General features: G+C 41.0%; 1 protein-coding gene across 1 annotated transcript in view; it reads right to left on the minus strand.

Annotated features, from left to right (window-relative positions):
• Window positions 1–282: 282 nt before the first annotated feature.
• Window positions 283–26966, minus strand: part of HTR2A (5-hydroxytryptamine receptor 2A) — a 57152-nt gene continuing 30468 nt past the window's right edge. The window contains exon 3 of the mRNA XM_004577478.2: window positions 283–1543. Within this exon, the coding sequence (XP_004577535.2) occupies window positions 741–1543 (803 nt within the window). The 3' untranslated portion in view covers window positions 283–740. The remainder of the gene's footprint in view (window positions 1544–26966) is intronic.

Raw genomic sequence — 26966 nt, forward strand, 5'->3', positions numbered from 1 at the left:
ATTAAACAAGACCACATTGGAAATTCATAATATAGCGTAAGAAGTAGAAGAGAAAGCAGCAATAATTGGTTAATAACATTTAAAGTCTTTTCACTTCTTAGCAGAAGAACTCAAAATGCATCAAAGGCCAGCAACTATTGCAATGTTTCAAAATGGCATCTATGAAAAAACAGGAATGAAAATGTCAAGTATTTCATTTAATTGTCATAGCAATAGATTATAACACTGTTCTTAGATCTTTCTTTTCTTTCAAAATATATATCTCAGTAACTTTTAAGTACAAGTGTTCCTTATTTAAGAGGCCACTCAATTGAACTGATTTTTCACTATTGATACCTATTTGTATTTACAGGAAGAGATAACCAATTCAATCCCAAACCATCAATTAACAATCCAATAGCAAGGTTTCCATGTGACAATGAAAGTTAATTGAGATTTATTCAGGACCTCATTACAATTATACAATAAAAGCCAATTATTTTAAAGGTATATAATTTACAATGTTAAAAATAAGTATCATAAAGCTCACAGCAGAAATGCTGCCAGAACATGTTTGCAGTGCACATTTGTGGCGTTTAACCCTGCTTCTCATCAACAGAATAAAATGAGGAGTACAGATATTATTGTTGGTTCCATTAGACTGGCCTAATTTTTTTCCACTCTCCATAATACTTTTTTCCCCCCAGAAAGGTGAAAATTTGCTCAGCATGTCCTCCACCATTGCCATGGCAACTAGTCTATCACACACAGCTAACCTTTTCATTCACTGTGTCGATATTGTCTGTAGAAGCATCATCTGAATGCTGCTTCCCTAGAGCCACCATAGAACAGTCATCATCTGTTGTCTTGGCATCTTTTTTGGAATTCCTTTTTTGTCCCATCTGGAGTTGACTTGACTTGTAGGCTAAGGCCGGTATAGTGTTCACTAGAATTAACTGCAGTGGTTTTTTGTTTTCCTTGTACTGACACTGGATGTACCGTGAAAAGGCTGACCGGTAGGTCTTGTTGAACAGGGTATAGACCAGTGGGTTTACGGCTGAGGAGAGGTATCCAATCCAGACAAACACGTTGAGCAGGGCCGTGATGACATCCTCATTGCAGGATTCTTTGCAGATGACAGCCATAATGTTGGTGATAAAGAAGGGACACCACATCACCACAAAGAGGAAGAAGACGATACCCAGCACCTTGCAAGCCTTCTGCTCATTGCTGATGGACTGCATCGTCCTCCGACCTGTGTAGGACCCTGGCTCCCTGTGGATGGACCTCTGGAAGAGCTTTTCTGAAGACAAGGAACTCTGAGGGAGGAAGCTGAAGGAAGCTAATTTGGCACGCGTGCCAGGATCACTCACACACAGTGTAGCTTCTTTCTGGAGTGACTTGATAGTTAGAAAGTAGGTGATCACCATGATAGTCAAGGGGATGAAAAATGCCACAAAAGAGCCAATCAGGACAAAGTTATCATCAGCAAGTAAGCAACTTCCCTCTTTGAAGACCTTGGAGTCATCCTGTAGCCCAAAGACTGGTATTGGCATAGATATACCTAGAAATGGACAGCAAATGAATCAGAATTATTAAGGAATGGAATACATGAAACCAAGAACACTGCCAACAGATGGTGTCTGTTCAAAGAATTTCATACTAATATTATTTAAAAGCATACATTTTCATGGAGAATTTCAGATTCTTTTGGACTTTGGAGTTCTTATCATTATGTGTTGTATTGTAGTGCCCTAAATAGATAGCTTTTTCTCTATCAAAAACTACAGTAAATCTAATTTTAATTTTCCATGCCACATTTTCAGTTAAAACATTATGCTTATTAGTAGAAGAAAAGACACAGGAGCAAAAAAATGAATAACATGCTGCTATCTAGCTGTAAGAACCATTAACAGGTTGATGTTGTTTACTTTAGATCAACACTCACCACATACCATGTGCACACATTTAGAAACACAATTGGGGTTCTGTTTCTTTCCACCTATCTATTGTCCCATGATTTTTAAAAAAAGATTTATTTATTTTTTATTACAAAGTCAGATATACAGAGAGGAGGAGAGACAGCGAGGAAGATGTTCCATCTGATGATTCACTCCCCAAGTGAGCTGCAACGGGCCGGTGCTGTGCCAATCCAAAGCCAGGAACCAGGAACCTCTTCTGGGTCCCCCACGCAGGTGCAGAGTCCCAAGACTTGGGGCTTTCCTCGACTACTTTCCCAGGCCACAAGCAGGGAGCTGGATGGGAAGTGGAGCCGCTGGGATTAGAACCGGCGCCCATATGGGATCCCGGTGCATTCAAGGCGAGGACTTTAGCTGCTAGGCCACGCTGCCGGGCCTTATTGTCCCATGATTGTAGCTGATATATAAAGTAACATTATCAAATTAGACATATTTTATTTCTATAAAATTCAGAAAATACAAAAGTATATCAATCAATAAAGAAAAATATCAAGAATTCTCACCAGCTAAGAGCAACCATGTTCTGTATTTTTCCATTTACACATATACATAAATTATTTCTGCTCATATATGCAGTACATAAGTAATAGATCATGAAACACATAACAGTAAACCATGGAAATTTCACATACTTTATTTTAGAAAAATGTTTTCAATATTAATTTAACATAGCTTTAACCAATTTTGGTTTTTAAAAGTCTTTATTGTGAGAGATGTTTAGTATATTTAAAAAAATAAAAGAAAACTCACAGAAGGATAACAGCAATAAATCCTGGTAGAATGATTCTACCTCCTTGTGACCACTATGCTCAACAAAGATCATTGCAGACTAACCTTGTTTCACAGATACACCTATCTGCTTGCACCCCCTTTGTATTATTCCACAGGAAACTCCAAATGTCACATCATTCTGTTAAGATTTTATGACAGTAAAAAGCCAAGAATGGGACTAGCATTGTGGTGAGGTGAGTTAAGCCTACCTATAACACCAGCATCCCATATGGGGGCCCATTCAAGTCCTGCCTGCTCCACTTTATTCCAGCTTCCCGCTGGGTGCCAGCTATGTCAGAAGAACATGGCCCAAATTTACACTGACCTTGTTATGTGGCAACATCTCTGCCCTGCATTTCTTGTGCTCAGGATATGCCAGAAGATTGGACCTTTCTGTGCAGATTTCAGTCCCAACGGAGCCTGCTTCTGCTCTTGGAAGAGTATCTTTCTCTATTGGCTTGTAACTGATCAGGCCAAAGAATTCATGAGATGGATGGTTAATTAGTAAGTTAAGCCTCTACCTGCAGAGTTGGCCTCCCATATTCAAGTCCCTGCAAGTGGTCTGGAAAAGCAGCAGAGGATGGTCCTAGTATCTGGGACAATGCAGTAATGTGGAGGAAGCTCCTGGCTCCTAACTTTGGACCAGCCCAGCTCTGGTTGTTGCAGCCATTTGGGAAATGAACTAATGGATTTAAGATCTTGCTCTCTCTGTATCTCTCCTTTAGTCTCTGTGAGTCTGCCTTTCAAATGAAAATAAACCTTTATTTATTTATTTATTTTTTAGAAAAAAGGATGAATCAGGGTGATGAGAAAGGAGAAAAAATGCAATACTCTGTAAGAAGTGTATCCTCCAGAGGGACATTCTGGGGGAAAGAGAAAGTTTTCGCCTCCCTTGGCCTAGGTTTTAAGCTCCTTCAGACCCGTAGCACAGCTTTACATGGAAACTGCTGCCTCACAGCCTAGAGAGGGGGTCTTGAGAAAGTCAAAGAGCACTGGTGTAATCCAGCAGTGAGGCCACTGCCTTGCTAGTGGCAGCATCTGGAGAAATTTCCATTAAGGTTTCATAATTAAACTTCCGTCTACTCTGAGTTGGCTATATCCAACCCCAATAAAACTGTTTTAATCTCACATCACTTCACATTGGACACTCTGGCAGGAGTCTGTGCTAGAGTATGTTTCTTAGTATCATTTGCCATTACATTTACAGACTTAAATGACAATATTTATCATTTGTCTATTCAAGGATGTCCCAGTATTCTTGGAGGGTGGAAATAAATGACATCAGCATGGTTCTTAAGGACACACACTGTATCTAAGGAGTCTTGATTTCCTGCATTCCTCTCTGTTCTTGGCTTCCTTTTAGGAACATTCCGTGGGCCAAGAAGAAATGGAAGAGGTTTGGTTCCAAGGGGAACATCCTCTGAGACCTTGGATAATCTTTAGTTTCGCCTGTCTTTCATAAAAACTCTTTTTTTTTTAAAAGATTTATTCATTTTATTACAGTCAGATATACAGAGGAGGAGAGACAGAGAGGAAGATCTTCCATCCGATGATTCACTCCCCAAGTGAGCCGCAACGGGCCGATGCGCGCCAATCCGAAGCCGGGAACCTGGAACCTCTTCCGGGTCTCCCACGCGGGTGCAGTGTCCCAATGCATTGGGCCGTCCTCAACTGCTTTCCCAGGCCACAAGCAGGGAGCTGGATGGGAAGTGGCGCTGCCGGGATTAGAACCGGCGCCCATATGGGATCCCGAGGCTTTCAAGGCGAGGACTTTAGCCGCTAGGCCACGCCGCCGGGCCCCATAAAAACTCTTGACTGTGAAATTTAACACATGATTTCATTTTTTTCCATTTTCCTCTTACCATATTATAATACCTGAATAATGAAAAATGTTTAAAGGAATTGTGTATTTTATTTGAAATACAGAGTTACAGAGAGGGAGAGGCAGAGGGAGAGACAGAGAGAGAGGGGCACATTAGCAAGGAGCTGGCTCAGAATTGGAGCAGCTGGGACTGGGACCCTTACCAGTGCCAGCTTTAACCATTATGCCACAGCACTAGCTTAAATATATGATTTCTAAAAAGAGTGGTTTTTCTATCAATATTTGAGTATATCTGTGAAAGATGTTTCCTTTGTCAGTAATGTATAGTCATTCTTCAGTAATCATGTATGTTAGTTCCAGGCCCCCCTGTAAATATTGAATTCTGAAACATACCATGTATATGGTGTGTATATATGTGTATATATATACATATAGATATGTTACATATTTGCATGTAACCTATATATCTTCACATAAACATAATATAAAAAAACCCTCAAAATGATTTATAATGCCAGATATAGTGTAAATGTTATGTGAACTACTGTTACTGCATTGGATGATGGTACAAGAAAAACTGTATACAATCAGTATAGCTGCAGCATTTAAAAAAATACTTTTGATCCACAGTTGGTTGAATCCATTGATTGTATTATGACAGGCTATCCTTTGTCATTCATTGATTAGAATGGATGCCTGAATATTCACTGAATAACCTCTGGGTTGGCATCTTGTCAGCATGATGTACATCATCTTGATGGTTCTCAGTCTGTATCTATAATATGAGGCTGACACTACCATGCATTCTTGAATGTGCTAAGGGTAAAACGCATCACATAAGCTGAGTGCCCATGACAACATTCAGTCAAGAAGAAAAATTCTACCAATGGTAGACAAATTGCTTATCTGCAGAACTGTCTGGATTAAATACATCTTGTTATTTTGTTCTTATCTATTGTGCTTAGTTTGTACATACTAGGCTTTATATAAGGGATCTTTGCAAACCAAAAGAAGCTAAAAAGAATTTTGTCTATTAATGGTTCATAATGACTTTATTACTTGCTTTTGTCAGGGTGACAAAGGGTCTCAATCAATTATAATTTTATTTTTTTAATCTATTTTATTGTATTGTTGTTGACAATCTTTACATAGTTAATTATGGTTAAAGAAAAAAAAAGGTTCAGAGGGTATAGGGAAGTGGGTAATACTATTATGTCCATGTTGTTTCCATCATGTATCTGAGGCAAAGGGGGATATTGAGGGAGAATCCCCACCCGTTTTCCCGCCCACCCCAAGTCCCGGATGTGGGGCATGCTCTGAGATATTTGCTCAAGTGGTTTTAATAGTTCTCCAGTTATGAATCACTGCCAGTTTCGCTCGATGAGGTCGTCCACTGATTGATATGGTCCATCCTAAAGTCTCCTTTTGCCCCGTATTTCGCTGCCAATATATAGCTGAGATGAATGTCAATCAATTATAATTTTATGCAGCTAGAATTCCTGATTACTTTTCCAAAGTGATGAATTACTGTTCATTGCTATTAGTCATGATATATATAAACAAAATATTAATTGTCCAAAAAAAGGTATATGATTGTTATTTAATGTGGTAGGTGTTCATTTTCCTGATGAATACCTTGAGATTGTTTTTCTCCATGTGTTTGAGACCTTATAATTTATAAAAGTGATATATATCAATTAACCAGAATATGAGATCACCTAAAACATGCAATTTTTCAACCATCTGTAATTCAGAATAATGTCCTTGGTTGAGGAGAACACACACACACACACACACACAGCTCTAGAAGACCTGGATTTCCACAGCTGGGAAGGGAAATGGGGTGATGAGCCACAGCACTGAAGTAGAGACACTCTTCCCCTGCCTGGGATGAAGAGCTGCTTTAGCAAAGGGTGTATTATGAGGTTATAGAGCACACTGTTCTGCATCTGGAAGGGGTGGAAGAGGTACCTTGATTTTCTGTAGAGGTTTAGCTACTTTATTAATTTGCTATTTTAACTTATTTAGATAACATGAACAAACTTTACCTATTTCATAATACAGATTTCGGAGCGTAGTGGTACTTCTACTCTACCATCTCTGCTGCCCATGTTACCCCCCCAGCCCTGCCACCCTCCTCTTATTTTTGAGGAGGAGAACTGAGTTCATTAGGTGTTCCAATGACTCATCCATCACATACACACATGAGCAAGAGAGTATAATATAGATGCATATATCCATACACAAAACAACCTGATTAGTCTTCTATGCCATTCCTTTTCATTGCTTCATTCACCGTGAATAGCCAGCAAGTCTTTGTAGAAAGAGTAACCAGAAAGTTAAAGCAGTGGTCTAAAAAAAGGGAAGACATTTTGTCAAAGAGCTACAGCACTCAGAGAGGCTTAGTGGGTGCAGTAAATAGTTCAAAAACATGCTGCTACCACGTGAGAGGAAGACACTGGCTGATGTCCCAGACTGTGGTCATAGCCATCTCCAGTGCGTTCATTTTCTGGCTGCTTTGTTTGATAATAGGTGCTTTTGGAGTCCTAGCATCCCCTCTCACTTGAAATTTCTGCATATAAAGCACTTTCCTTTATGAGAAACAGACAGTAGCTTGAACTACGTGACTCTGCATTTTATTTAATATATTTTCTGAGGAGTGGAAGATAGCAATCAAAATTCAGTATTAGTATTGGACCCTCGATGCACAATTTTCATTTCTTTCTGTCAAAACTTATACAATGAGATGAATGGGAAATGTTAAACCTACAAGAGCGAAGGCTTTGGAATCTTTCCATTAGCCTAGCTTTGCTTATTCTTTGTGTATAAAGTATGTGCTTGTGGTTGACATCTTACCATGAGCTGGAACTCTAACTCTAAACCAGCAGCTGTGAAAGATGCTTTCTTGATGCTTATGCATTTATTTTCATTTGCTTGGGAGGCATCAGGGCTGAAATAAGCTGGACTAGGAGACCAACGACAAGCCCCCTCCACCTTGGTCTCCCACATGGTGGCGGGAGCCCAATCACTTGAGCCATCATCTGATGCCTCCCAGAATGCATTAGCAGGAATCTGGATTGGAAACAGTGGTGCTGGGTTTCAGACTGACACTTTGGTATGGAATGCAGGTATCCGAGGCAGCAGCTTAACCCAGCAGGCCACAATGCCAGCAACAGGGCTTCATTTTAAACCCCAGGTTTGTCTCTTTTAATATCTTGGGAGTGGGGATACTCAGTTACCTAGGTAGTGGTCCTCTCATAGCCAATGGATTGAAGGGAAGTCCCCGAGGCTTCAAGTAGAGTAGGAAGTAGGGGAAGAAACAAATATTTCAAGGATCTTGTGAAAATCTTTCTCTTAGGTTTCATTTCTCTTAAAACTTTCACCTTTCCTTTGCATTCTAATGTATGTAGAAGTTTTTCAAGTTAGAAGAGTGGATTTTCTAGCAGTTTGAAAACATTGCCAGTGGGCCCAGCACCATGGCCTAGTGGCTAAAGTCTTTGCCTTGAACACGCCTGGGATCCCATATGGGCGCCGGTTCTAATCCTGGCAGCCCTGGTTCCACTTCCCATCCAGCTCCCTGCTTGTGGCCTGGGAAAGCAGTCGAGGATGGTCCAAAGCCTTGGGACCCTGCACCTGCATGGGAGACCTGGAAGAGCTCCTGGCTCCTGGCTTTGGATTGGCGCAGCACTGGCTATTGCAGTCATTTGGGGAGTGAGTCATCGGATGAAAGATAGTTCTCTTTGTCTCTCCTCCTCTCTCTATATATCTGACTTTGCAATAAAATAAATCTTAAAAAGAAAAAGAAAACACTGCAAGACTATCCTTATTGTGCAGGCAGAGAGAGATCGACTATATAGAGTACTGTGTCTGGCACTCATCATCCCGAGACAGATCATCCTGCCCAAGAATTACTAAGTTCTTTGTGTGTCAACAAGTACACACAAGTGAGAGCTAGCTGAATGTGATAGTTTCCCAAGAAATTGTATGTTTCTTCTTCAATTAATTCTGAATAACCCTAATAAAAATTGCAACTTTTCAAGGTACTTTCACATATATTCATTCACTCCACATGTACAGTTTTATACCACATGTACAATTTTTTTACACAACCTTAAAAGCATTACATTGTCCTATAGACAGATAAAAATACTAAAACTGAGGCCTAGTCATCTGAACTCATCTGTTTAGAATCCACAGAAATTTAGGAACAAAATTAAGATTCCTACTTATGTTTTCTAATACTTATGGTTGATTTTTAAAAACTGCTTATTTATTCCTTGGATGGTAGCTTGCAAAGTCTATGCCTACATTGAAGGTTCTTAACATTGGTTTCAGGAAGTCTGTGATAGTCCTAAATCTGCCAAAACCTGGATTTATGTATATTTCTATGGAGAAAGATAGAGCCTTCATCAGATTATTATAAAAGTTCTAGTTCCCAATGTGGATAATAATCACTAAGTTACATCAGTGGTACACGTTCATAAAAGACACACATATGCCCACACACCTGCATACACACACACACACACGTACCCTGATAAAGCACTGGAATGTGTTTCTTTTATTCTTAAAGTCAAATTTTCCTTTTGTAAGACATTCTTGGATTCCAAGTAGATGTCTTCAAAATAAGATCCTTAGCACAAATACTTAGTTTCCTATAAAATAGTTATTTTCAACCTTGGCTGCACATCAGAGTCACCTGGGAAACTTTAAAAAATTATATTGCCTGGCCTGCATTCCCAGGGGCTCTACTATTAGTACTTTAAAAACTATGAATGCCTGGGCCCTGCATAGACATTAAACCAAAAACACCCCTGCAAGCCCCAGAGTCTAAGCAAGGGTACACTCTAGGAGATGGGGAGCTAACTGTCCTCTTTCTTCGATTCCTAACAATGTGGTCTTTGGCTTTTCTGAATGTCTCCCATCCCCATTTTTTTCAGTTTCCTAGCATACAGGCTGCATTCTTGATATGATGCTATTGCGTTGAAAGGTTGTATCTGTCTGTTTCTTGTACTAAAAAGCCTGAGGCTATGTCCTTCAAAAAGGAATATGACTCATTTCCTTCAAATTGAGCAGCCCATTAGTTTAGCCTCTGGTGAGGGTTTCATGGTAGGAACATGTGCTAGAGGCAGAGATTATCTGAGGGGACAGCAGCCAGTTCTGTTCTAACTCACAGGAACTAAGCATGCTCCAATAAGACTGTACTAATCCCTTCTGAGGGTCCTGCCTTCAGTGACCCATCATCTCTTTTTTTTTTTTTTTTTTTTTTCGCACCCGATTCCCCCCTCATGCATTGGTATAGTAGTTTTATTGTTGTTTAGTGCCGCTTTGAGTCTGTTGTCTGTGAATTACCAGATTTGACCTTGATAGGCTATATTGTACCTCTTACAAGGTTCCAGCCCTGAAAGGCCCCACCACCTCCCAATGTTACCACACTGGGGGCTAATTTTCTAATATTAATACCCTTGGGGGTGCACTTGAATCACATCCAAACCATAGTGAAGGCAAAGATTGAATTCTGAGTCATAAACTTGCAACACCCAGAGGACTATCTGGGGCAGTTTTATTTCCATTCATTATTTTCCCCTGATAATAGGTTACAAAAACCAAATGGAATCTGAACCCTATGATACAATTTGAATAAATTATCTTAAACTTGTTTTGCTGTTGGAATCATAAATATTAAAGGAAATTTTGGTGAGATAGTTAACTTGATTTAATACTTTTTATTACATGTGTAACAATTGTTATTCTTTTGTATTTCAATTGTTATTCTTATTTTTGTATTTCAATTTTTTTGTATTTCAATTGTTATTCTTATTTTCCATAATACAGTTCTGTAGGTATAGGGATTTCTTCCTCCACTCCCTTCTTTCCTCCCCAATCTCCCTTCACATATTTCCCCCTCACTTATTACAACAGTATAATTCTTCAGCAACAGTCACAAGTCCAATATTCTGCTATTTAAGTATATCATGGCATTGTAAGTATTGGCAATGGTGGAAAATCTAGTATTATAATGTCAAGGTATATTTAACACTTTCATTGGGAGTATTCCATTTATTGGGGAAGTAGAGATGCATTCTGCAATGAAGTTTTACTTTCCAGTATGTTAGTCTCCATTATAGGTTTATATAAGAACATATTCATACACATGTTTACCTATATATCTGTTTGACAAAGCATCACATTCTATTCCATAAATGTATAAAATAATATTTTCCTGTGAAAAATAATATTAATGATAAAAAACAGAACTCTTCAACTTGTCTTCCACTGCACCTTTCTTTCTTAATAAGTAAAGATAATACGACCATTCACAGTTGTTTTTTTCCCTAGATGGTATATTTAGCAACATGCTCACAAGCAAAGACTTATTTAGAAAAAAATTCATTGCTGCTGCACATTGTTGATGTCATCTTGAAAGAATGCTATCTTTGCTCTTGTGTTGTTGATGGAGCAGAATTTGGAGTGATTTTGAAAGCTTAGAGAGTGATTTTGACATGTGACATGTCTTATTTCAGAGACTAGCCTCTAGACAGTGTATAGAAACTGTCACAGTGTCTGGAAAGTTAGGCTGCAGCAGGTGCCCACATAATCCAGGCCCACACGCAGTCTGTTCTTCTTCCAGCCTCTCTTGGACATAATGTCCTAAATCTCCACATTTGTCATGTTAAGCTATGAAGAACCTACACTATCGTGATTGCTGGAGCAATTAACTACTCAGCCCACTCTAATAGGTCTTTGGAGTCAGATCTTGACATAGCTATTCAACACTCATTTTGGACTCTCTAATAGTGTTTGTCTCTATGCATTGTGCGTGGAAGAGATGGCTATCACACAGTTTGTTGTTGTAATCAGTCACCTGGCTTGGACTTATCCCCTTTCACATATATCTTGTCCAGTAGTCTGCTTGGTGTCTTTCAGTGGTCCATTGTTTGATTGATTCTATTTGTGCACTTATTTGTAACTTAACTTGACTATTAACCCGAAGTGAAATTGCAAGGTCACAGAGATGCACAGTAGGGAGACACCTCAGGGCAGAGGCTTTGGAAAGGAAAGCTTGCATAGGACAGATGACACAGAAGATAGTTCAGGGGTGCAGCCTGAAGACAGATGGGATGACAGAGACATGCAGAGCTGTTCCTTAAATCCCAGAGCACTGTGAGGGAAAGGACCACTGCAAACATTTACCAGGAGGCATAGAGACCCACTTTGTATTTCTCCCTTTGACCAATTTGCATGCCAACTCCCTCTCTGCAATGTTCTATCTACATTGGCCCCCAGGGTTTCCATGTAGCAGAAGTTTAAGGGTAGCAACTGTTTGGACATGAGGGAGCCAGACAGCCTGGAGAAAGATACACAACACCTCACAGGCCAGGAAAATGTCCAAGTGAGTTTTCTGATGATCAAGGTGCTACATTTGCAATGAAAGCACATAGTCTTTATTGCATGCTTATTTGGGGGTGCTATGGGGAGTTGTAGGTGAAGACCACATTTTTTTGAATGCATATCTCAGGATTCATCCCCAGTATGAATCATTCCCAAAATTGCTTCTGTCTAGGATAAAAGTTTTCCTTATTTCATATTCCCTTGTCACTTCCTTAGTAATGCGTCTTGTACCAGTACATACTTCCCATATCATTAGAGTTTTTCTCTAGAAATGTCATTCTACCCCTGATATTGTAATTTCACTGATGGCAAGGATGTCTTTTCTTTTTACTTATCATAAGACACTCTGGCATCTTTTGCAATTTTGCTCCTATCAGGAGCTTGGCACATGCTTGTAGGATTGATGACTAAACACATGAGAAGGAGGAAAAAAGAGAGGACTGGGAATTTCATGATGTAATTTACAGACACAGCTTGAAATTATTCAATAATGTCATAATACATCTCTTCATTTTTTGCTGGGGAAAATATAGTAATGAGGCTGCTAATTAACCACATAGGAAAGAGAAAAAGAAAATGGACTTTTATATGATACGTAATTTGTATGCTCTTGTAAGACAGCTACCTATAGTGTTAACCAGCACTTGAGCTGAGCACGTAAACAGCTAAAATCACAAGAGAAATTAGTTGCTTTGAAATGCAGTTCCGGGTGAGAATCAGGAGACCTTGGTTTATGACTGTCTGTTCTGACTCATACTTTAATTCAGGCGTGTTACTTTTCTCAAAACTCTTTTTCAGGTAAATTTAACAAGTATTCATTGGAAAAGCAGAGAATGATACAGTGAGAAAAGCACAGAATTTAGAATCATAAGATACAGGGTCATCTAGCATTGTTAATTATTAATGAGTGATATGTAGGTTGTCTAGTATTTTAAAAATTAAAATAAATCTGAGAGACACAGAGAGAAAAAGCTCCCATCGATTTGTTCAGTCCCCCAAATTGCTGCACTGGCCAATGCTGAAGCTAGGAGTCAGGAGCTCATTTCAGGTCTCCAAAGTGGCTGGCAACATCCCAATTGTTTGAGCATAACCACTGGCTCCCAGGGTCTGCATTGGTAGGAAGCTGAAACCGGGAGCCTGTGAGGAATTGAATGCAGGCACTTGGATATGGGACTTGGATATATTGACCACTAGGCCAAATGCCAGACCCAGGTAGTCTAGTTTTAAATAATCTCTGTTAAGGTGGTGATAATACAAAGAAAAACATCCCCTAATTTTCATGCAAGGCTTTTTTGAGAAAAGAATGTTTTACTGTATCTGAATTATTTGGTAAAATGGTACATTTTATTTAGATGAAAGAAATTTTAACTTACTTAGCATGAGACTCTGTGAGCAACACAAAAGACCTCTGAGAATGTATAATGTAAAACCTTACAGGGCATGCACAATGTGCACACATGTTGGAGTTAAGCTACCGTGCAGGAGAGAGCCTAGGTCAAGAGCCTAGCCTGGCATCTTACTACAAGGAGTGTTCACCCACACCCACTGTGTGTTTGTCCTCCTGACCTAGGCTCTCTCCTGCGCGGTAGCTTAACTCCAACATGTGTGCACATTGTGCATGCCCTGTAAGGTTTTAGGTTCTACATAGCTTCTCAGAGGTTTTTTGTGTTACCCACAGAACCATCGTATCACGAGGAATATGAACCTATGTAAGAACTGTTGTACCATGAATAGTAAATATAGTTTTATCTAACAGCTGATGGAGAAGAATTCTTCAGAGTTCTTTCTGTTTAACATATCTGCTGTAGCTGAACCTGCCAATTACTCTTGCTTGGCTCCCAGAGACATGAAAACCCATTTGCTATCATTCTTATGGCTTGGATTAAAACTCTAGACATTTCTTGCCTCCCCTGCACATAGATATGAGTTAATATGAACCAAGTTTATCACCCAAGGTAGAGCCCTGGACAGGCAAGAACAAATCCTAGAGTGGCTGATAATGGACTTCCCAGTGACTATGGAACAGCCTCCTCTGTGAATGGAAACAGTGAAGACTCCTGACTGGGGAGGCTACAATGTCCCACTGCCTTAGAAGCACACCTTGGGGGTCACAGAACAAGTCTCTGGAGAAGCTTCCATTGTCTACTTCTGGGGACCCAGGAGCAGCCTTAGGTGCTGGGGTTCAGAGCAGTGAATACAGATGGTGCTCTTCCTAAGCTGTCCAGTGAGAGGTTCTTAAAGAAGGGCCTGCCATCATAGACTAGTCAGGGTTTCGTTTCGTTTCTTTTCTTTTCTTTTCTTTTCTTTTCTTTTCTTTTCTTTTCTTTTCTTTTCTTTTGCAGTGGAAGCTGATGCTGACATGAGTTTGATAAAATGAGAAAATAGTGAGTTCTTCAAATAATTCTTTCCTTCATTTAACATTTTGTATGTATTTAAAAGGCAGAGAAAGAGTTTTTTACCCACCCACTGATTCGCTACCCAAATGTCAACAACGGCCAGGGATAGGATCAAGAACTTCCTCTGGGTCTCCCACATGGGTGGCAGGGCCCAAGTACTTGAGTCATCATCACCATCTACTTCCTATGGTGCACATTAGCAGGAAACTGGAATCAGAAGCAAAGTCAGCAGCTGACCCAGGCACTCCTTCATAGGATTTGTATCCCAGTGGTGTCTTAATTGCTGTGTCGAACACCTGCCACTCAGAATTCTTGAGAGGGTTTGCTTGGTTCCAGGTTAAGATTCAGGAGTAAAATGCATGACCAAGGCAGTAGCCAGTGAGGACACTTGTGCTGTTTTTCCTCACCCACTGAGCACCAGAGAGAAAAATAAGGGACATGCTGCAGCTGTGCCATTGGTATTGGTTCCTTGCCAGGGCCTCAGTGGTGCCAACCCTTGGAAGCCTAACATCTCTGCTGAAACTGCCAAAAACCAAGGCAGCCTGTTCATCCTATTTGTTCGTTTTAATCCTTTGCAAAAGGCACTTTCGCTGGGGTGCTGCTCTTTGATGGAACTCAAGCTTAAAGCCAAGGCAACCACTATAAGAGAGGTTGGGAATTAGAGTTCTGACTCTTGGGTACATTCCAAAACATGAGAGGCTGGTTGAGAATGATCCGCAGCTGTGACTGTGGCCAACACCCACCTCACTTGACTTAAGGCCAGACTGACAGCTGCTGTGGGTGGGTGGGTGGGTTGGTAGGAGGATGCTTCCTCCTAGGGTACTGCTGCTAGAATTTCTGGCCTTTTCAAATTTTCCCTATTTCTCCATGATTCTTCATCTTTTCTGTGATCTCTGCGGTCAGAATGTATTCAAGCATTAAAATGAAGCAGTTTTGACATGCAGACTGGGTACCAATAGCTATAAGCTCAGCTGCTTATGGGGCTGGTGAGAGCTGAGTTATGTGGTTGGGTACATGAAGATTGGGGGAACAGAGCTTGAAAGCAAATTGACAAGATCCACATTGTCAAGCCATACAAAAACATTATCTGAATGTTTGACCAATCTTTCCTGTGCAGAGGTAGCTTGACAGAGATGTAGGGCTTTAAAACCCTCTCTTCTATTCCTGTCTCTTACATGTTTCTCATCTTTCTCTTGCATTTGGGGGTCACTATCCTTGTCCTGAGAAATTGACATTACTCCCCTCACAGCCATTAAATAAGTTTGATTTTGGTTTCTAAGTCCTGAGCCCAAGCAAGGTCTTTTGCAAGTTGGGTTTCAGACACCTGCTCCTTGAGGTCACATTCTTGCTCTGACAGTGCCCCTGGCCACTCAGGGGTGGGGGATGTAGGAAGTCCCTCTTTTAGCTAAGCTCTTGTGTATCCCGCCTATCTTAGCTACTCTTCCCTCTGAGTTCCTGGGATTCTGGGAGCTTCTTCACAATTTTCACCTGTCTGCAGTCCACAGCCTGATTGACCAGAGCTGAGAACTCCTCTTCTAGCTGGGGAAAGCCTGAATTGAGGAACTTTGGATTTGGTTTCTCTCAGCCTCTGCTTGCACGGAGCGATGGGGACTAAGTTGTTGCTCAGTCAGTGAGATTTCATTTACTCCTCTGCAAACTTATATACGCCATAGAATATTTGATTTGGAAAGAAAATGGTTTTTGTGTTTTATTTTCTTCTGTGAATGCTCAGTATATCCCAGTCTAAGGATGCCAATAGTTTACAGAAAGATGTGCTGATTTTAGGTTAAAATGCAGCTTCAGTAGAAAGAATTTTATTTAACAGTTAAGATTTGTAAGCCTTGGGCCTGGTGTGGTGGCCTAGTGGCTAAAGTCCTTACCTTGCATGCCCCGGGATCCCATATGGATGCCGATTCTAATCCCGGTAGCCCCACTTCCCATCCAGTTCCCTGCTTGTGGCCTGGGAAAGCATTTGAGGACGGCCCAAAATCTTCGGACCCTGCACCTGCGTGGGAGACCCAGAAGAAGATCTGGGCTCCTGGCTTTGGATCGGCGCAGGTCTGGACATTGTTGCTGCTTGGGGAGTGAATCATCGGACAGATCTTCCTTTCTTTCTCACCTCTCTCTGTATGTGTTCCTTTCCAATAAAAATAAATAAATCTTAAAAAAAAAAAAAGACTTGCAAGCCTTAAATAGGAATGCACACATTCAGTTGTCTTCTTGGGCTTCTGACTCCAGCTTCCTGCTACTACACACCCAAGGAAGCAGCATTGCTGGCTCTCAGCAGCCCACCAGGAGACTAGGATTGTGTTCCCAGCTCCTGGTTTCAGCACAGGCTGCTATGAGCATTTGGAATGCACCAGTAGATAGAAACTCTCTCTTTCTCTCTGTTAATTAACTAAATATTTGAAAAAGCAGCTTTAGTCAAAAAGTTTATCTGCTTGTTGTTAAGAGGATCACTTGCAAATTTCCATTTGAATACGAAAATGAGCTTACTGATCACTTTTTTTCCTACATCCGATTCTCACAAATTGGAGATATGAAATGTTGAGTACGAATTTTCAGGGAGAGTTGAAAAGTAGGGAGAAACACAATTATTGTGTCCATAATGTGTCAGGCACTGCGGAAGTCCTCGCAGGTGCTGGTACATTTCATCTTTATAAAGAATCAATGAGGCAGGGATTGTTGTTCCCATTTTGAAGATTGAAAAAACTAAGGGTCCAAGATATACTCCAGCTCCCTGTAAGTTTTATAAATAAAAAAAATGAATGGACTAGGATTTTAATCTAGGCCTGATTTGTTTTCTTGGGTGTTTTATATTTTGTGGGGACCTTCACTTCATGAGTCTTTGTCTAGCATTCTTTGTAACTACATTAGAATATTTAGTTTGCATTCTCCATTGCTTTCATGTTGCCACTCAGTTGTGTGTGAAAGAGTAAACAGTATGTGCTTATAAAGAGCTTTGGGGACATCAAAATTTCATGAGATCCCACATTATACTTAGGAAGTAGGAACAGGGGTAAAAGAGGAAATGGAAGACAAACAGAATCTCCACTCCAAGGACTGGTATTGTCATAAGTACTAAACAACTGAAGATTCTAGCTTCCTGCTTCCCAACTGAGATGCCTCTAACTGGCATCCCTACCTTACTTACAAGGTCCCAACAGAATCTGGATTGCACACCCCCCTGCCTCTTCAGTTGTCCTTATCTCAGCAAATGATGCTGCTATCCATCCAGACGCACAGCTCAGAAACATCAGAATCATCCTTCCCAGCATCCTAATAATTCTAATAGTCCTTGCCAATTCTGCCTCTAAATTATGTCCAGATATGTCCACGTCTCTATTTTCAGTGTCACTTCTGATACTAAGCCATTGTGACGCTAGTCTGACCTTCCCACTGCTTCTACTCTTATCTATTTACCCCAAGCTTAAAACCCTCCAAAGTCCTTTTTGGACTCAGGGCTATATAGAAATTCCTATTTGTTTTTCAGACCCTGTGGCATGGCCCTTCCTTCCTCTCCCTCTTCATTTTCTCGCCTTCCCTTTCTTATCATGTAGTTTCATGGGTAACTTTCTGATGTTTCAACTGTATAAGCCCAAGCCACTTTATAACACATCTCCCTGGCTTGTGTACTCCATCTGCATCTTGCCACATATGAGATTATTTTCTGTTTATTTGCATTTTGGGAGTCCCTTTGCATGAATGGGAGCTCCACAAAACTAGGACCCTTTCCAAAGGCAGTGCCTGGCATATAGAATTTAAATGCAAAACACTAATGGAGATTTGAGGGACAAGTGAACAAATACAGAGGCCTTTGGAAAAACATACTCCGTAAACATAATGGAAGAAAACAATAAACGGTAGATTTCCTTCTTGCATTAGTTATAGAGGAAATAGCTAGGAATTGTCTAAACATAGCCCATGTAGGAGACATGGGCTTTCTAGGAGTTGAAGGAAAGGTTACTTGATATGAGAACTTCCCACAGACACTGGTGCTTCTTCAACATCCTAGTTAATAACAATCCTGTATCTTTACAAACGAGCTCTTCACTAGGGTAGGCTTCAATTAGTGGCAATAGTAAGAACCATCATAAGCATCATAATTGGTGCAGTAAATACTTCTGTGATGTTACTTTGTTACCAGGCAGTAAGTGTTTTACACAAATGAGCTGAGTCACTCCTCACAGAAACTCTGTGAGGTAGTCTTATCTTTATTGGCTGATAATGAAAAACCTGAGGCACAGGAAGGGTCAAGAACTTGCCTAAGATCACACAGTGCCTGGTAGAACTAGGATTTTTAACCACAGTCAACCTGGCTCTGTAAACTGTGTTTTTGTATACCCTAATCACAGTTTGGCTGTCAGGCACACAGAATTAGGAGTCAAACTTCCTCAGTTTAGGTAAGTTACTGCTTAGTAAGTCACACCAGTCAGGCCTGGTTCTTGGATTATAGATCACTGGGCTCAGGTGCCTGGAATTTATGCTGTACCCTACCTATCAAACCTTTTATGGAATGGGTATCTACTTGTAGGAGGTTGGACATCTGCTCGGGATGCCTGCATCCTATATCAGAGTGCCCAATATGAGTCTTGGCTCCTCCCTGTATGATCAAACTCCCAGCTAATGTACCTGGGAGGCAGCAGGTGATGGCTAAAGTATGTGAGTTTCTGCTAGCCATGTGTGAAATTCAGAAGGAGTTTCTGACTCCTGATTATAGCATGGCTCAGTCCTGGCTTTTGCAGGCATTTGGCGAGTGAAAGAGTATGCTAAGGATCCTTTTCTATTTCTGTTTAATTCTCTGTCTTTTAAATAATAAATCTCAAAATATTTTTATGAGAACTTGCCTTTTACTTGCGCATGTGTCACAGTGGTTATGCATCTCACATTTAGAGAATTAAGATGGTATTGATGGGCGGCCTGGTCATGGCTCCCTAGAGGAGAGATACAAAATTAACCCATCTCTCTCAGCTTAATGTTAAGGAACAAGTATTTTTTTATGATAGGTCTTTAAAACACAACCCCCAAAGTAACAGTTTTTTAAGCTCATCATTTCCTCTGCTACTTCTCACAATGCTTAATTTCTTTGCACAGGCTCTAGCTAATTGGTGTCCTGGGCAAGTGTTGAATGGTTCTTTCCCAACTTCACCTGTAGATGATTTGGTGGGTAAGGGTGGGAGTGGTGTAGAGGCTGTGAAAATGAGTGCACAAGATTTGTGCATGTGGTTGTGTGTATTTTTAGGGAGAGACGCAATTTCTTCAGTTCTCTATAATACAAAGAAGATTCTAGACCACTGACCCAACATATATAAACATATGTGTAGTTCCTATGTGCCTCCTGGTACTCAAACCATTGTTTCATTGTTTCGTAGTTCCATTTCTCTCTATGGACAGTACTTTCTTGAGTCATTTGTAATTTAAAAGACATTAAGGAACACAAATCACTGTTAGAATCTGTGAGTCAGAGCATTCACAAGGAACTGGCAGAAAGAGTAAGGCACGAGTTCCTTGATGATTTATGTATTTTGGTTAACACACACACACGCATGCATAGATGTGCACAACACATTAGGAACCTGGGGAAAAGTTAATTTGTGGGGCCCTATAAACATGGTAAAATTGCCGCTTTTCTGAGAAGTCAGGTCTGGGAATACTTGCACATGTATGTATATATACACTTCATATATGTAAAGATTTGCACATAATGGAAACAGGGATGTCTGAGAAACTTTAGAAGGGTGGGATGGATTTGGTATAACTGGGTGCTCCGAGCTTATGAGGCCACTGTCAGAGTCAGCTAAAAAAAAAAAAAAAAGCTGCAGACTTCCTAAAAATAGCTTCACTGTTTTTGTAAATTTTTTTGATAGTAATAGGGAGATGCTTATAGTTAGCACCACACTGCTAAATATTTGAACCTGATGCCCACATCCAACTCCTCGAACCAGTGACTAAGTAGCCGCACAAACAGAAGGGAGTGAAGTTGCAGATGGAATTGGAGATGCACCTCAGCTGACCTTAAAGTGGGTGCCTGTGTTCTCCAGGTGGTCCTAGTAATCAATCATGAGTCGTTAAAAGGGGAGAGGGAGGCAGGAGGCCTCAGTCCTGCTCTGGCTAGCTTTGAAGCTGGAGAAACTGCTCCTAGGGGAAGACCAGGCCGCCTTTGCTCCTGAGAGCTGCTGGTAAGAATCTCACCCCAACACTTGGATTTTGTGTGGATGAGGCCTATCCTGCTCTTCTTGCTGCTGGAACAGTAAGTAACGCAATTGGCAATCTCTTAAGCTTACAAGAAAAGCGATCTTTAAGTTTGTAGCCACTGTCACAGCAGTTCTTGGAAGCTGCTGCACGTTTTTGTCAAACTGTGCCTGTTGCGGGGTCCAGGTTTGCTGTGCTGTTGCGTTTCAGGGAGACGTTTAGCAGAGGGGCGTCTGTCAGACTATGAGGGCTGTGTGTGTGTGCACAGAGCCCTCCTCTGCTCTGATGGCAGTGACCTTGCTCAGCTTCTTTGCTTCAGGAGTGGAATTTTCTACACAAACTGTCAGAGGGGTGTGCTTAACAGGCTTTGCTGTCATTTCAATGACCATGTCAACTAATTTTTCATGTGAGCAGGATAATTGTTTCATACGAAATACAGTACAGCATGTGGTGTATATTTTGTGTGCCAGTCACAGCTGTAGCCCTGTGAGGTGCAATAAGCTCAAGATGGAAAGTAGAATCAGCCTTGTTCTTCCTTGGCCTGTGCATACACAGGTTCTGGATGGAATGAACCTGTGTTGCTGAACACTTCAAAATCGCTTTGCTCCCGTAACACTTGGATTAAAGCTGTGGATTAATATGTGACAAAACCTAAGGCTTACTGACATAACCAACCGCTGCAAATCGTATTTGGAACATGTAATATCTTAGGTTTTGTGTTTCCTAAGTGGTTTTGCTTTTGTTTCATTATACAGATATTTCTTGGTTATCTATTGTGTTGATGATTTGCATCCAGTAATGCAACTAGCAACAGCTTTTTTTTTGGTTTCATTACCTCTCAAATTTAGTATGCAGATTCACTTCTCTGTGCAGATAAAGCTGCTTTGGGGCCTGGGGATTTTTTTCCCTGTGTCATTGTCTTCACCTGAGTGATACAAGCTACTGTGTCTCGAGGGGTTATGGCTCTGGCCTGTCCTGTGTCCCTCGTGGTGATCTTCTTTAGGAAAGGGGCTGGGCCTCATGGCAAAGTAATACTCTATTACAGTGTGAACACCAGAATCCTGCCTTGGTGGATGTTGTTTTGGCTTGCAGAGCTGCCACTTAGGCTATGAGTGTCAGGAAAGACCAGAGAGGCTCTCTGGCTGCTCTCCTTCCTCACTCTGTGCTTCTTGAGGTTCTTAGCAGCACATTGGAATCAGGTGGCAGCTTAAAATGTTGCTTCCATAGCTGGAGTTGGATTCCATGAGTCCCAGGTGAACGTCGTGGATGGGTCAAGGCTTCCAGGTGCGTGTTACGTACGTTTAAGGCTGAGCTGTGCAGTCCCGAGCCTGTACTGAAATCACTGGCTTGTTCCAGAAGAATCTTGATGAATGTTGCTGTTTCATTACTTTGTAGTCACTAGGGAGGCTGTTAATAGCTTGGGGCAGCGTGGGCACCAGACCAGTGTACTATCAACCCTGTTGGTTTGAGCTCTTGAGTCTCCCTGCCTTCTACAGTACATTTCTCAAATGTGATCTTAACCTTTTTTTTTAAGGTTTTTGATAGTTCTAATTCTGGTGCTCCAAATTGCCAGTCTCCCTTTTTCTATCTCTAGTTTAGAGAGGGCAGTCCATAGTCTGTTTACCTCTGATATATCCTGGAAATACGCTTTTACTTGCATACTGAGAGAATGAAGGAAAATTAGTGTTGGTGACTAAAACAGGGAGTCCTGGTCATCGGGGCCTTATTTTGAGTTTGGTTTAGAGCATTATCGATGGTGGGGGAGCTCATAAGAATAGGATGTAGTGTGCGACATCTGCAGCTTGATCCTTGGCAAATGTGCTTCACCCCTTATAGAGTTGCTATGGGGATTAAATAAGATAAAATGGATAAGAACTAGCAGTAATGGGATTTCAGAACCTTCTGGCATGTTAACCAAATTTGAACCTTGGGATTGGACAGGATGAAATGTTAACAGTTACTGACCAGTGAAGAGCTCTACAAGAGTAAAAGAACCACATAAAAGGCTGCATTTGCAGGATTTGGGGTTCCCCAGCACCTCAATGCTGCTGCTCTGATAGAATTGTTAACACTTCATTGGCATTCACTTTATTGGACTGCTTCATAGTTGCGTGACAGTAGGGGTACCTCATGGAACTCGTACAACTCAGTTCATTTTAGTTTTGTATCAGCTCAAGGTTGAAGTTCCTAGAGCAGATTTTTAAGGTCAGGACTCCCAGGAGTGGTTTTTAAGTGTGTCAGAACAAAACAATACTATTATGCCAGATCTCATTCCACTCTGCTTTCAGCAGTTTCTAGGCCAAAATTTTCCTGGGCTTTCAAGATCTGCACAACTAATAATGCAAGTTAGTAAAAGCTCATAGGCACAGGGCTGTGATAATTTCAGATTGATAGCACTCAAATTAGCAGTGTACTTAGTGGTGTGCCCAGGAGACTGTAGATTTCTGTGTACCTGTTACGGGTGTGAGTGCACCCCACTAAAGATGTTAAGGTCCTAATCCTCATCAGCTGTCAACATGGTTTTATTTGGAAGTAGGTTCCTTGTAAACCAAAACAAGGTCATTAGGATGGTGATTTAGTCTTGATACCCTTGTGAAAGAAATTATGACCCTAAGGGACTATACTGTGAGGTTGAAGCCAGATGGGATGATGCAGTCTACTAAGCAAGGAAGACCAGAGGTGACCAGCACATCACTAGAAGCTAACGATAGGGCAGGAACAAGCTGTCCCGCAGCCATGCATCAGAAACCAACCTACTGATCTGTTTACAGACCTGCAGTACTCTTAATAACTTTGTTGCCCCAAGGCAATGAGTTTGCACTTCACTACAGCAATCTGAGGAAACCAGTAAACCCTTTCCCCTGCCTTCCAGGAAAAATGCTCCAGATGGGTCAAACTGAAGGGCATTAGGGGCAGGTAGAACTTGAATCATGGAAAGGCTTGTATGAAACATACTGCCCTTTAGAAAAAGCTATTTCATATTTACTTGCAATCTCCTGTGGACAAATAACAGCTGTCTTGTTGAATTTCCCATTTCTCCTTTGAATCAGGGATGTGAAGAAGGTGTTCCCAATGGAGACATCCTGTTTTTCTCTTTGGGTGCTCTTCCCTATACCATGTATCCAGGAAAAATGTAACGGGAGTCATTACCCAAAAGCACTTCTTTCCTAGAAAGACCCAAGGTAGGATTGTAAGTAGGTGGGTCTGGTCTTCTGAGTGGTCTATGTGCACTTCAGAACCATGTGGGGGAAAAAGTGTTGGTCCAAGGTACAAAAAAATGCAATATGAAAATTAACATTCAATTGAAATGCAACATCCAATAGACAGATCAGTTCTTACGGTTTTATAAGTAATGTGGCAGCATAATGGAGGAGAAATGTGGGGGAAATTGGGTATACTGTTTTTGCAAACTCTGAAATGGCCTCAGGAATTGGAGCAAATAGTCTTTGTCAGCATTGTCTCATGATTGCACTTCCTTTTGGCTGGCGCATTCTTACACCTGGAATGATGGGATTGGGGACTCCATGTGGGTTTAGACAAAAGGCCTGAAATAACACTTTGCCATGCTTCATGTCTGGTTGTGCATCTTAGAAAACAAAATGTCATGTTCCGAATGGTGGATTGGGATGACTTGGGAAGCCGAGTCCCTTCATCACTTTTAATAAGAATGCCCTATTTAGATAATCCTTAACTACAAATTCATTAAAAAGAAAATCCCTTACAGGTTCATAATCAAATTAATATTAAACTTAAAAATTTAATGCAAATACTAGAGAATAACATTTCTCTTCACAATGAAATGTTAATAAACCTAGTCTCACTTTTGCTAACAAAGGCAGATAAGAAAAATGTAAAGAAGTATTACCTTACGTACTATATTGATGAATTTGAAAAGCTGGAAGAGCTAAGTTTTGAATAGGAATAGGATGCAAGCCTTGCATAACTTAAATTTGTCAAAATGAAGTCATTCCCCACCTGGCTTCCTGAACTCCTAACAGAATACTAAGGTGAGTGGGCCTTTAGTGTAATTTAGTGCAATGACTCATATATGCACTTTATTATTTTTTAAAGATTAATTTTTTTTATTGGAAAGTCGGATATACAGAGAGGGGGAGAGATGGAGAGGAAGATCTTCCATCTCATGATTCATTCCCCAAGTGACCACAATGGCCAGTGCTGTGCTGATCTGGAGCCAGGAGCTCTTCCCGGTCTCATGTGGGTGCAGGGTACCAAGGTTTTGGCCCATCCTCAACTGCCTTCCCAGGCCACAAGCAGGGAGCTGGATGGGAATCAGGGCTGCGGGGATTAAAACTGGTGCCCATATGTGATCGCGGGCGTGTTCAAGGGGAGGACTCTAGCCATTTGGCCATGATGCCGGGCCTCTATACATACACTTTTATCCAGGGATATTACTGAGAAACTTTTAACTGGGTAAAAGGAATGTCCTCTAATTCTACTTAAGTGTTTGGCATGATGCTAAGCGCCAAAGGTACAGCTCTGTCTGAAATAGCTATAGTCCTATTATGGTGGTGACAGTTGAGTGGGAAATACTTTATAATTCAGTATGGTAAACACTAGGATGAGGACCATGAAGAGTGCTAGGAGAAGCATGTGTAGTTCTTTCAAACCAGGCTGCTCTAGAGGTAAAGATGGAAGGCAGGGGGTAAATCTTGATGTCTGGTATTTTGTGTGTAGGGCTGGAGCTGATGCATCTGTTAGGAACTAGACTGGTACCAGCCATGAATAGGATTTGGAAGAACCTTGGACCAATTCTGGAAATGCATCTACTAAAGGGGCTTTAGTATGTTTTTAAAAGGTTCAGTTATGAGAAGTCTGCATAGATATCACAATTCAGATGCTAAGTTAAACTTTTTTTCTTCATGAACTTCTGAGGACCATTATCTCCTGAAAGATGGCTGGGCCTGGCACAGTAGCCTAGTGGCTGAAGTCCTTGCCTTGCACATTTGGGATCCTACATGGGCGCCAGTTGGTGTACTGGTAGCCACGCTTCCACCAAGCTCCCTGCTTGTGGTCTAGGAAAGCAGTAGAGGATGGCCCAAAGTCTTAGGACCTTGCACCTGCATGGGAAACCTGAAAGGAGCTAGCTTTGGATTGGCACAGCCATTGAGGCCACTTGGAGTGAATCGGTAGTTGAAAGATTTTCCTGTCTTTACTCCTCTGCCTTTCCAATAAAAAGTCTTAAAAGATGGCAAAGGTGACATTCATGTGTGGGTTGGCAGAGGTTGGACCACCTGGTTAGATGGGCAGTATCAGGAGTAACAAGGCATATGTGTATGAGACAATCAGAACAAATGGGCCAGAAAACATGATTTTCCACTTAAAGTCGTGTCACTGAAATTAGAACTCATGTTCCCTACGGAAACCGTTTTAATTGCTCATTTGCAATAAAGAATTTATGCTAATGTCACTCTACTTCTTTAAATGTAAGGTTTGGGAACTGCTAGTTCACTCCTTGCTAAGGTACTTAAGGTTTTTAAAAGAATATAGGTATGTTAAAAATTGACGAGCTGCCGCTATGGCAACGCTTGTATAGCATCCAAGTTATCAGATGCCAATATTTTGCTGTAACATAATTTGTCCAAGTCCTCAAGGTGGTACCCTGTGACTACGTTATCACCATTTGAGATAAAAATGGTCAGAAAAGCTTCCTTGAACACTTTCTCTAATCTGATCCCTCTGCTACTATCCTATTCATCTTTGATGGTGGAGGTTACATCTGCTACTCTTACCTAATTCTTGACCAGTGGCAGCATGAGGTATGTGTAATTACTGTTAAATGATATCTTGGTTCACAACCAAAAGATTGAAGAAGCCTGTTCTCAAAAGTTGTTTGCAGCCAGCATCCCTACCATGGGCCTAATGTTTGTTGAAAGTTGACCTTTTTCTGTACCTGCTAGCCAGCAACCGAGTTCTCTCTCTGCCCCCTGAGTCCTCATGTTCTAATTCCTTTAGAATCCATGCCGTTTTCTACAACCCACTATGTAAGGCTTAATACCTGGCCCAAATTCTGTAGAATTGTTTCTACTTGATGTTTGCTGTACACGTTAAATATTTTCGCTTATCCTGCCAAGACTTCCAAACAAATCTCCCCTGTTTGTATAATGAAAACTGAAGGCTAGTCAAAGGACACATTTGGGTTCACCTATAATATAAAGCAATCACATCAGGTAAGTGGATGGGTTATCTGTAAAGTGGCTTTGGGTTAAGTTGAGATGGGGAGATCTGTGTGGCACGAGAATGTCACACAACAACCGTCTTGATTTTCCTTGGGATGAGAGAGAACGTATTACTTTCAGAAGAGAATGTCATTTAAAAAGTGAAGTCAAATTTCCACTGTTGATTGTATCAAGTGCAGGGATCCCAAATGGGTTTACATCCGAAACTGGCTTAATGGGACTCCTGGGTAGAGTGGAT

The sequence above is a fragment of the Ochotona princeps genome, chromosome 12 (genome assembly GCF_030435755.1).
Source record: "Ochotona princeps isolate mOchPri1 chromosome 12, mOchPri1.hap1, whole genome shotgun sequence".
Taxonomy (NCBI): Eukaryota; Metazoa; Chordata; class Mammalia; order Lagomorpha; family Ochotonidae; genus Ochotona; species Ochotona princeps.